We start from the raw sequence: 13,237 nt of genomic DNA, 5'->3' as shown, positions 1-13,237 counted from the left end.
GGTACCACAAATGATACAAGAAGCTCCTTTGACTACAACATATACAGCACACTAGTAGTTCATGTTATACTTATTAACTTAAAAAAATATTTGCTTTTCATTAATGGGATAGTTCATTACTTTAATTTGACTATTTTACACAAAATGAAACTATTGCTGAAGTTCTAATGTTTTTCTAAATGCCATACTTCTAATGTACATGGGATAGCTAACAAAATTACATCAAATTATCAAATATTTAATATAGATTATGTCTCAATAATTTTAGCTAAGAAATATAAAAGGGAAATTTTCCATCTATTAAAGGCAGTGAAATTGAGAAGGGACATGGGACTAGACTTTAATGGAAGTATCCAAAACTTATAGCCTCAGACAGTTAAGATGTTACTGGAGCCTATTTGTTTCCATAGCTCACATGAAAGGATGGTTGTAGAAAGGGAAAGTGCTTGAAAATGGGCTAATGCAGGGATGGATAATGTGTGGCTATTTGTATTTTTTATTTTTTTTCTCTGATCGGTATTCTTTTGAGTTTTAGCTCCAGGTTTTGGTTCAGGCGCCCATATTCATACCCTGGCTCACTAAGCTTTCCCCATACCGTGGGCTCTTCTGTTCCTGACCCCCCCCCCTACTCTCTACATTGATATTCTTCCCAGTCAAGGCTGTTGTCTTGGAAGAAATATCCACCATTTGCAGAGTTGATGTTCTATAGTTCACAATGATGTTGAAGTGCTGGGTATGCTGGTTGGCAGAATCCTGTCTTACTCTGGTGCATGGGGTGTCTCCTGATAGACTGCCTGGCCTTCACCACAGGGTGTTTTCTAGAGGCAGACTAAGACGGTAAAAAAAAAAAAAAGATGTGGAAGTCAAAAATTAGAGGAAGGAGCTGAGGAAAGACAGACAGTTGAGGGAGGGAAATTAAGTTCTACTAGGTATCCAGAATGTGTCTGTAGATGTAGATTGGAATCTGTCCACAGCAAAGAGGCCAATGGGAAATCTCCAAGGACCTGCCAGGCTCTCCTTCGCTCCAGGAAGACACAGCCATCACTCAAAAGGGGTTTCTTAGCTCTTGAAGAAACTGTCCTGCCAGTCTTCAGTGCAGCCAGTTGTAGCAGATGATCAAGGCAACCAGGGGTCCAAGAACAGGCACAATAACAAACAGTGTTATCTTCCAGCAGGGCACCCTCAGGAAGTGAGGATCAAAAGTCCGATGGAGATTTTCTACATCTGCACGAAGTTTTCCTCTCAGTCTGTGCTGCAGGAAGAGGAATCGAAGGCCTACAGAGACCTGCAGGAGGATCATAGGCACAAGTGCAATGAGAGTCACCACACCGGGGTTGATCCAATAGAAGGGATCGTCCACTTTCAACTCCATTGCTGCCTCTTCTTGGTAAGAGTGGTCTCTGAAGAAGCAGGTGTATCCTCCTTCATCTGAAAATCTCACGTTCTGAATCCTATGGGTAACCTTTCCTTCACTGATAGTCTCTTTCAGAAGCTCTGTGCGTTCCCGGTATTCAGGTGCTTGCTCTGCATCTTGGTCCTTGCCATTTCGGTAGAGGTGAACCACTCTTGAGAAGGGAGAACGGTACCAACCGACCTCCATGCCCGTGGCATTTTTCCCAGGAGAGATGCGGCACAGCAGCTCTGCTTCATCCCTAACTAAAGCCCGGATGGGATATCCTGGTCCTATCACTCTGAATTGTCCTGTCCAAGACACCAGATTGGGGAAAAATAACAACAACAACAAGTGTCAGATGTGACAACTTAATCCATTATAGGAAGGCTGCTTCAGATGGACCATTTAGAGACTGCCATATCCGGGGATTCATACCATAATCAGCTTCCAAACGCTGACACCATTGCATACACTAGCAAGGTTTTGCTGAAAGAACCCAGATATAGCTGTCTCTTGTGAGACTATGCCGGGGCCTGGCAAACACAGAAGTGGATGCTCACAGTCAGCTATTGGATGGATCACCTATTTGTATTTTTTAAATCATTCATTGTGAAACTCTTTTCAGGCTAAGCTTTTAAAACACAAATCTAACAAAATTGTCAGCATTTAAATACACAATTTACCCAACAGAAAAAGTTATTTAAAAGGTCAAAATAATTGGAGTAAATATGAGAAGGCTGTCATTCATGGCTATATAGTTGAGTATGACATGTATATATTTAAATAATGACTGCCATTACCCTAGGATATCCATATAATGGCTGCAGTATTAAACATGCGTAATAAAGTATATTAAAAGTTCCTAAGAGCCACTTTCCCTTCTGATGAAAAAAATGGGAGACAAATGAGAATTTTTATCTTTTATCGTTTCTATTAAATGGTATTCTATTAACAGATACCAGAATGGGGAACATCCTCGAAGATATGGGCACAGTGGAAAGATTCCTGAAAAAAATACCAATGGCTTGTGCTGTAGGATCAAGAATCGACAAATGGAAACATAAAATTTCAAAGCTTCTGTAAGGTAAAGGACACTGTCAATAGACCAAATGGCAACCAACAGATTGGGAAAATCCTCAATCTAATAGGGGACTAGTATCCAATATATAAAAAAAACTCAAGAAGTTGGACTCCCAAAAATCCAACAGCCCTATTAAAAAATGGGGTACAGAACTAAACAAAGAATTCTCAATTGAGGAATACTGAATGGCTGAGATGCACCTAAAAAAATATTCAACATCCTTAATCATCAGGGAAATGCAAATCAAAATAACACTGAGATTCCACCTCACCCCAGTCAGAATGACTAAGATCAAAAACTCAGGTGACAGTAGTTGCTGGTGAGGATGTGGAGAGAGAGGTACACTCCTCTATTGCTGGTGGGACTGCAAGCTGGTACAACCATTCTGGAAATTAGTTTGGTGGTTCCTCAGAAAATTGGACATAGTACTACCTGAGGACCCAGAAATACCACTTCTGGGCATATACCCAGAAGATGCTCCAACATGTAATGAGGACACATGCTCCACTGTGTTCATAGCATCCTTATTTATAATAGCCAGAAGATGGGAAGAACCCAGATGTCCCTTAACAGAGGAATGGATACAGAAAATGTGGGTACATTTACACAAATGGAGTACTACGCAGCTATTAAAAACAATGAATTTTTGAAATTCTTAAGACAAATGGACGGATCTGGAGGATATCATACTTAGTGAGGTAAACCAATCACAAAATAACACATGATATGCACTCACTGAAACGTGGATATTAGCCCAGAAGCTCAGAATCATTCTTAGAAGGGTGAAAAAAATACTCATGGAAGGAGTTACAAAGACAAAGTTCAGAGCAGAGACTGAAGGAACAACAATCCAGAGACTGCCCAACTAGGGGATCCATCCCATGAACAACCACCAAACCCAGACACTATGGCAGATACCAACAAGAGTTTGCTCTTAGAAGCCTGATATAGCTGTCTCCTGAGGGGCTCTGCCAGTGCCTGGCAAATATAGAAGTGGATGCTCACAATCACCCATTGGATGGAGCACAAGTTCTCCAATGAAGGAGCTAGAGAAATTACCCAAGAAGCTGAAGGGGTTTGAAGCCCCATAGGGGGGAAATCAATTTGAACTAACCAGTACCCCCAGAGCTCCTTGGAGCTAAACCACCAATCAAAGAGAAAACATGGTGGAACTTGTGGCTCTAGCTGCATATGTAGCAAAGGATGGCCTGGTCTGTTATCAGTTGGAGGAGATGCCCTAGATCCTGTGAAGGTTCTATGCCCCCGTATAGGGGAATTCCAGGACCAGGTATGGGATTGGGTGTATGGGGAAGCAGGGGTGGGAGTAGAATAGGGGATTTTTTGGGGGAAATAGGAAATGGGGATAACATTTGAAATGCAAATATAGAAAATATCTAAGAAAAAGAAAAAAGGAGTTCAAATTCCAGGGCTATTAGATTACAAATTTCCTCAAATATTTCCCATTTTGAGAAAATTCCTTATAAATATATAAATCACAACTTATCCTGGAAAAAAAATACAGGGTTTTAAGTCTTTATTCAGACTTTTATTATTTCTTTTTTACTTTTTTTCTTTTTTAACAATCCAAACATTGCCCACTCCCATAGTTCTTCATAACATTCCTCCTGCCTCCTGTCTCCAAGATTTTCCACACACACCCCTCCCCACCTCCCAACTCTCTGGGGCCTCAAGTCTCTTGAGGATTAGGTGCCTCATCTTCCACAGAGGCCAGGAACAGGCAGTCCTTTGCTGTATATGTTTCAGGGGTGTAGGACCAGCTCCTGCATGCTCCCTAGTTGGTGCCTCAGTATCTGAGAGATCTCATTGGTCCAGATTTGTTGAAACTCTTAGTCTTCCTATAGGGTCTCCCTTTGTCTTCCTATGAGGTTGTCCGCCTCCTCAGCTTCTTCTAGCCTTTCCCTAATTCAACCACAGGGTTCCCCAACTTCAGTTCAATGGTTGGGTATAAATATCTGCATCTCTCACAGTTAGCTCCTTGTTGGGCCTCTCAGAGGACAGCCATGCTAGGCTTCTGTCTATAAGCACACCATAGAATCTGTAATAGTGTCAGGCCTTGGGGCATCCTCTTGAGATGTATCTGTCACTAGACAACCTATACCTCAGTTTCTTCTCTGTCTTTGTCCCTGCAGTTCTTTTAGGTGTAACAATTCTGGGTCAGAGTTTTTGACTGTGGGATGCCAACCCCATCCTTTTACTTGATGCCCTGTCTTTCTACTAGAGTTGTACTCTACGTGTTTTCTCTCCCCACTGTGGGGGCATTTCATCTAAGGACTCATTCCCTTTGAGTCCTGGTAATCTCTCACCTCCCATGTATCTAGTACTTTCTAGAGGATCTTCCCAAGTCTTACTCCCCAAGTATTGCATATCCCCACTCATTCTGCTGGCCTTCAGGGCTTCTCTCCTTTCTCCCCCGACCCTCATATCTGATCATGTTCACCCTTTGCCCTCCACCTCCCCTCTCCCATCCAGATTGTTCCATCCCTCTGCCTCCAATAATTTTTAAGTGAATTAAAAATTGTAAGCTAGGCATTGTAGAACAAGCCTGAAATACCAGCATTTGGGAGGTACAAACAAGAACATGGATGGTTCAAGGAGCATCTGTACTACATAAGGAAATACTATTTGAAAATGCTAAAATAAATATAAAATATAAAATATACACTCATGAATTTTTTTTCTTTTTCTTCTATTTTTTGTTTTGTTTTTGTTTTTTGTTTGTTTGTTTGTTTCTCCAGACAGGGTTTCTCTGTATTGCCCTGGCTGTCCTGGAACTCACTCTGTAGACCAGGCTGGCCTTGAACTCAGAAATTTGCCTGCCTCTGCCTCCCAAGTGCTGGTATTAAAAGCGTGTGCCATCATCACTGCCCAGCTATATATATATATATGTATGTATATATTACTGTTTTTTCATGAACTGTAGTAATAATAATCTTTGTTGTTTTGAAAGATAATCTTTATTGTTGCAGTGTTCTACCAATAAGTGCCATCATGAAAAATATGGACTAAGACATAGTACTTCAATCTATCTTCTTTTTCAGTTGTAGTGAATGTTTTATACAATAAAATAGGTTATATCTTTCAAGTCATATTTCTATGCTTATAATTTCAGAAGATGGGGAGAAGCCATAATTTATAATTTACCTACAGAATGGTTTGCTCCTGTAGAAACAGTTTCTGAATTTGCTTCGTGGCTAAACATGCCTAACTGTGCTTTTAGTACAGACTTTCTGCAATGTACTAATTCAGTGTGTATGTGTTGTGTATAGGCTATAGGGAGATATGGACAAGTTAGTTTCATATTCAAGTAAGTCTGAAGTTTCAGTTTTCAATGCATTTTACCAGCTATTGGACCATCTAGAGACTGCCATATCCAGGGATCCATCCCATAATCAGCCTCCAAACGCTGACACCATTGCATACACTAGCAAGATTTTGCTGAAAGGACCCTGATATAGCTGTCTCTTGTGAGACTAGGCCAGGGCCTAGCAAACACGAGAGTTAATGCGCACAGTCAGCTATTGGATGGATCACAGGGCTCCCAATGGAGGAGCTAGAGAAAGTACCCAAGGAGCTAAAGGGATCTGCAACCCTATAGATGGAACAACATTATGAACTAACCAGTACCCTGGAGCTCTTGACTCTATCTGCATATGTATCAAAAGATGGACTAGTCGGCCATCACTGGAAAGAGAGGCCCGTTGGACATGCAAACTTTATATGCCCCAGTACAGGGGAACGCCAGGGCCAAACAGTGGGAGTGGGTGGGTAGGGGAGTGGGGGGGCGGTATGGGGGACTTTTGGAGTAGCATTGGAAATGTAAGTGAGGAAATACCTAATAAAAATATAAAAAAATAAAAAAATAAAAGAGATGGATATTAAAAAAAAGTGTAACAAATTATATTCAAAATCCTTCACTAGAATTGTCTTGTTGGAAGAAAACTTATATTTTAAAAATTTGGGAAGATAAAATGACATGATAGATACAGATGTTTTCAATATCAAAACCTAATCTTTTGGCATTGCATTTATAATATATATATATTCTGTGCCCTTACAATCTTGGTCGTCACCAACAATAAGGTTAAACAATATTAAAAAAATCAGTATCAATTCAGTACAGACATAAACAGTAAATCAATTTCCAAATTTTCACAGCAAACACAGAAAATTCCTCTCCTTGGAGATCTTCCATTTGAATTTGTTTATTTGAACTAGTAAGTTAAAAATTCCCAAATCATGACTACTAATGGTATACATTTTCAAACCAAACAGCTTTTATTTGTATTTGTTTCTTCAGAATACATAGATAAGCAAACACAGTTGTTTTTTCCTTCATAATAAAATATTGTAAAATTTAAAATGAATGGAAATTAATAAATTTAAGCCTAGATTTCATCTTGGCAAAATTTTTATTTGAAAAAGAAAGAAATATTTAAAAAGTGTCATTTTATTATAAGCATTCTCCAACACTTCTTGAATCTAGTCCAGATAAATTTATTATTATTATTATTGGATATTTTCTTTATTTGCATTTCAAATGTTATCCCCTTTCTTGGTTTCTCCTCTGAAAAACACCCATCCCCTCCCCCCACCCCCTGCTCACCAACGCACCCACTCCTGCTTCCTAGCCCTAGCATTCCCCTACACTGGGGCATAGATCCTTCACAGGATCAAGGGCCTCCCCTCCCATTGATGATTGAAAAGGCCGTCCTCTGCTACATATGCAGCTAGAGCCATGAGTCCCACCATGTGTACTCTTTGATTGGTGATTTAGTACCTTGGTGCTCTGGGTGGATGGTTAGTTGATACTGTTGTTCTTCCTAAGGGGTTGTAAATAAATGTTAATTCAAATTTGTATAATATTTTTACATGGATTGATGGGTTGTATAGTTAATTTTCACAGGTAACCTCTGATGATATGCTGAGGATAAAAATAAACAAAATAACAGAACTAGCCATTTTCTATAAGGTGATTTGTCTCATCTCACATATCAGAAGGCACTTTTCTACTATCAAATAAATTAAACACTGATGAACAATAATATGACTTAGATTTTATGTAAATAGAATTCACTTACTAATACTTTTATAATCTAATTTTGTATAAAGCACTTAGGAAAAACAAAAGACAAAATATCCTGGGGTCAACTTAGAATTAGAAAATAACCATAAATCAAATAGATATATTCATTGTAAATTTGCTTTTAAATTATTCCAATAATTATGCTGAAGATCAATTGGTCTTCTAATTTTCCTTCTATGTTTAACAGAAATGAATTCAGTGCAAGAAAGAAAAAAAATGTGTGGACTATTTGTAATCTGTAACACATGTATGATGTTCTAACATACAACTTTGTTTTTTAGTTGAACTGATTCATAATATCTCTAATATAGCATCAGCTTTCTTCTAATTTCTTTGATATGGGGAAACATTTATTGCAGATTTACAATGTTATAGTCATTCTCTAGTTTTCTTTATGACCAGACTGTAAGGGAAGCACTACTTTTTATTATATTTTTAAAAAGTTCAAGCCTTCCCAAGGACATATAGAGAAGTGGTATACACAATACTATTTCCAACAAATGTGATTGTTCTAGCACATTACAATAGAGCTAACCACAGAAGAATTTAAAGTTATCAAAATCAGCCATCCAGCTTATTTCTAAAATGTGACTGAACAAGGAAATGACAACTGCCACCCAAAATGGACAGAAAAAACACTAAAATAGACTACTCCCCAAATTACAGGCCACTAAGAAATGCTGAAAGTGGCAGAAATAATCTTTCCAAGAGAACACAGTAATGTATTATCCAATAACAAATGTTCAGTCTTCAAAACATAAATACAAGTAAACATGGAGATAAGTGACACTCTACAGACTGTGCAGGTGCTATTTAGGAATGTTTATGTAGCAATGATTAATGAAAAAAATAGGCCATGAATGTCAACAGTGAAAGCTAGAGTATATCATTAAGAGTGAGGAAAAGGAGGGGAAATGTAATTATATTAGAATCTCAAAAATAAAAGAAACTCACTACTCACTGGATATCCAAGAGGCCTAGGCTACAACAATAACAATAATGACAATGACAGCAACAAATGTCAATGACACGATTCCTAATGATACTCTGCTCTAATCATAGACCAGTGCTTACACCAAACATCATCAGAGAGACTTCATCCAACAACTTAGGAGAGCAGATGCAGAGACTCACAGCCAAGCATTAGGCATAGAAGAGAGTAAAGGATTGTAGGAATCAGCTGGTTCCAGGACACCATGAGAACATGGGTCACTTAATCAACAAAAGGGAGGGGAAGGAAGAATTTACAAAATGCAAAGTACTATTTTTAATTCAATTCTAGCAATCTAGTCATACTTACTTTTAATGATTATTCCTTCCATAACTTTGTGATTCTCCTTATTAAAATGTACTAACACATCTAGGCTGCTCAAATTTTAGCATATGCCTACATTTAAATGGAAAAATACAGTATCACATAAAATGTCTCCTGTGCAACAATCTCCACACAGAAAAAAATTCCCCTTGTCAATTTATGTCAAAGTTAAATAATTCTGGACCCTTTTACATTTCTAATACTGGTGATTTATGAATTTTGTTACAATTGCATTGTGAAACCAATTTTTAAAATCATTTCTCAGGCCTACCTCTACATGTAAGTATTGATGTGATTTGTATGTGCATGTATGTTTTATGCATATATGTGATTTGTGTGTAGTTGCTGTTCTCTCTTGTGTTTGCATAAACAGAGGACAGAGGTTAACCTTGAATGTCTTCTTCAGTCCCTCCTTCACCTCATATTTTTGAGTCAGGATCATCATAGTACTCTCGGTTGTGAGTATAATGGTTATAATGTGGCAAGTTCACATGATCTCAATGTCACCATGCCCCAGCTTTGGTTCATAGGATTTTCCTGTTACCTCTGATGGTTTATGTGGGTATTGAGGACCCCAACTCAAGTTCTGATGCTTGCAAAGGAAGCTCTTTACCAGGTGTGTCCCTATGTTAAAAAGTCTGAGTTAGTTTATTTGTATAACCAAATTAAAAAATAAATCTTTTGAAGTTGTTCAGTTTTCTTACTCTGATAGACACACTTATTAAGAAACAAGATTACATGCTTTCACACCAGAAGAAAATGTTCAAATATCTTTATGGAATTTAATAAGCAGCTAGCTCAAATACTAAACACTGTATAATTCAACCACTCTACAGGTAAACCTGCTATTGGCTGATGGAATATTAAATGCTTGTTGTCAACTTTGAGGGTTGAATTAATATTTTATTGTTTTCTTATTATTCATTGATTATCATTTTTTAGTTGTAATCTTTTTTGTTATGTATCAGGACATGATAAATAATACAAATATATAGTGAGAGCCAAAGATATGCCCAATATAGTAATTTATATTTTAAGAATAATTTTAGATAAGCATAACTACATATTTCCATAAATTTAGAAAAGAGAATGATGATCTTTCAATTTCTAACCACATTGCTCTGCTTCAAACCTCTGCTCATTGCACCAGTAGTTTATGAGACCATTATTTCACTGAAGTAGAAGCCTCTGCTGCTGAAATGCATACAGGATGTCATACCCTTAGAAACTTCATCTCACATTTTCACAGATCCATCTCAAGTGAGCACCAGTTGTTCCAACAACCACATGTTAAATCAAAAAATTACTAAGCTGACAGCCTCCCACAGGAGTTACACCTCCTGTCTATATCCAGGTCTGACACAAAAGTTCCTTGGAGGGTTCAGGAGTGCATGTGTTCTGCTGTATAGCATGGTCCAGAATCACATAATTAACTCAACTATTGGGAGGAGAGATCCTAAGGCTGTCCAGAGATGATGTACATTTATGCTAAAGATATCCACCCAAATTGAGCATCTTTATCTAACTAGAAAATTAACGATAGCTGTGCCCCCACCACTGAATGTTCACTTTAATTGTTTCTATAATGACCTTGAACTTCTCCTCCATGCAAGTTTAACTTTTTAAATAATATCTAGTTTATCACTGCTTAGTAATTATTTTTGAGAATTGATATTTATACTACAAGATGGAATGAAGTAGTTTTCTCTTTGAAAAAGGACTTCTCAGGTTTCCTTAAAGATTGCAATCTCACTTGTAGTGTTGCCATAATGTTTTCACACCCACAGAAGAGAGCTGTTGGATCTATATGCAGTTGTTTGATCTTAACCATTCTTGATGAGATAGTTTCTATGTTATAATCTGATTGTTTCATTTCTATATTTCTGGTGTTTCAAATAGCAACTAGACATGATGTTATATGATTTTAATGGTGTTTATCTTTAGACATAGATGTAGTCAATATTCCTAAAATGTCAATAATTGAAACAGAACAGAATGTTCTTTAAGCCAAACAACTTTTTAAATTTATTTTTATTAGATATTTTCTTCATTTACATTTCAAATGCTATCCCCAAAGCCCCCTATGCCCTCCCCGCACCCTGCTCCCGAACCCACCCACTCCTGCTTCCTGGTCCTGGCATTTCCCTGTACTGGGGCATATGATCTTTGCAGAATATCAAGGAGCAAAAACACTCAGTCATTGACAATACATGTTACTACCATTCATACACACATTCACACATACAGTCAATTTGTGTTATTGGAGGTTACATTCTATTAAGTTGCTATCAACAATGAATTGGCAAATATTGAACCATTTCTCCTAGGAGAAATACAGGGTTAGGAAGCAATGTGCCTACAGTTACAGTGCTTGCAAAAGTCAATCAATACAAATGTTTAGTTTCTGTTCCCGTTTAAAGACAGTAAAGTACAACCATTTACCAAAGATTTTTTTCATTCTTTTGAAAAGCAGATATATTATAGCAGTCTCATAAAGCTACATGACCCACTGACTCTATAACTGCCTTGACATGTGTGATTATACTCTGTAAAGTTCTCATCAAGAAGAAAATGCCCAATGAAGCATTTTTTAGAACCTGTCTCCCATTGTTAAGCAAACACATTGATACATGAGTCAATAACAGTAAACTCTCAGAAGTGTGGGCATAATCAAACCAGGGGGAAGCCATAAAGTACAGGATATCCATGCTTCCATTTATAGAGGCAAGGAAGCTAAATAGCATGGAGAATCCAAGAGAGTATGCTTGAATCTCACTCATAGTGGGAAATAAAATAGTCATTGGAGGCAGATGGAGTGAGAGAAATGGGTGGGAGAAAGAATAGGAGTGGGAACTGGGGCAGGGGGTGGTCATGTGAAAGAAGAGCCTGGATCAGAAGGTCAGAAGAGTGAATTTAAATTTGAATGCTAGGGGTGGGCCAGGGTATGTCTAGGAGCTGCTAGAGACCTGGGTGTGTGGAAGCTCCCAGGAGTCTTCAGAGGTAACTCTAACTGAGATGCTTACTAGTAGTGAGGGTTTGGAACCTGAAGACAGGAGTCCCAGTGGAGAAATAAAGTCACCTACCCAACTACAAAAGCTTCGACCCAAAATCTGTCCTGCCTACTTGAATTGCACTGACAAAGATGGAGCAGAAGCTAGGGAATGACCAATCAATGACTGGCCCAACTTGAGACACATCACATGGGCAAAAACCATTCCCTGACACTATTAATTATACTCTGTTATGTTTGCAGACAGGAGCTTAGCATAACTGTCCCCTGAGCGGTTCTACCCAGCAGTTGACTGAAAAAAAGATGCATAGACCACAGCCAAATATTAGAGGAAGCTTGGGGAGTCTTATGGAAAAGTTAGGGGAAGAATTGAGGAATCTAGAAGAGAGAGGAAATTCAAAGGCAGAACAACAAAGTCAACTAACCTGTACCCTTGGGAGCTCTCAGCAGTTAAATCACCAACCAAAGAGAATTCATGGGATGGACCTACTCTTTCCTCCCTGCACATATGTAGCAGAAGTGCAGCATGGTCTTCATGGGGATCACCCTAAAACTGGAGCAGGCGTTGTCACTGATTCTGTTGCCTGTCTGTGAATCCTTTTCTGTTAACTGGGCTGATATTTTCTGGCCTCAGTGGGAGAGGATGTTCCTGGACACTTCATGTGCAAGCTTATGTTGTTACTCAAAGGGGGACATTTCCTTTCTCATAAGAGAACTGGTGTGGAAATAGAGGAGGGGTTGTGAGGATAGGGACTGCAATTGAGATGTAAATAAATAAATAAATAAAACTGAATAAAGATATAATTAATATAATTTAGACATATGTTTTAAGTTGTTTTTGAGAATATCATATATGAGTACAGTATACAATTTGTGCTACCACCTTTATTCCACATATGACCATTAAATCCCTCTCAAATTCATGACCTCTCTCTCTCTCTCTCTCTCTCTCACACACACACACACACACACACACACACACACACGCACACACAAACATACACACACAAATATACACATACACAGTTTATCCATTCCTCATGCAGACATCAACAGGAGCCTTATACAGCTGTCTCTTGAGAGGTTTTGCATTATCCTGACAAAAAGAGATGTGGATGCTCACAGCCAACCATACTGAGCACAGGGACCCCAATGGAGCAGTTAGGGGAAGGACTGAAGGAGCTGAAGTGGTCTTAGCTGGCATCAATGGGAGGGGAGGCCCTTGGTCCTGTGAAGGATTGATGCCACAGTGTAAAGGAATGCTAGGGCAGGCTTAGGAGTTCTCTGGTGGAATTTTTAGGGTCACTTATATATACTATCATATCATCTGCAAA

At 38.4% G+C, this 13,237-nt stretch overlaps 1 protein-coding gene across 1 annotated transcript; it reads right to left on the bottom strand.

Annotated features, from left to right (window-relative positions):
* Positions 1 to 1,045: 1,045 nt before the first annotated feature.
* On the bottom strand, positions 1,046 to 1,729 carry LOC110306717 (myelin-oligodendrocyte glycoprotein-like; the record flags this gene model as incomplete). Its single annotated transcript, XM_021178771.1, has 2 exons — positions 1,046 to 1,081; positions 1,199 to 1,729. Coding segments are annotated over 2 exons (567 nt in total), but the record flags the coding sequence as incomplete, so codon positions are not given.
* Positions 1,730 to 13,237: the final 11,508 nt, after the last annotated feature.

The sequence above is a fragment of the Mus caroli genome, chromosome 2 (assembly GCF_900094665.2).
Source record: "Mus caroli chromosome 2, CAROLI_EIJ_v1.1, whole genome shotgun sequence".
Classification (NCBI taxonomy): Eukaryota; Metazoa; Chordata; class Mammalia; order Rodentia; family Muridae; genus Mus; species Mus caroli.
This window is presented reverse-complemented; position numbering and strand designations above follow the sequence as displayed.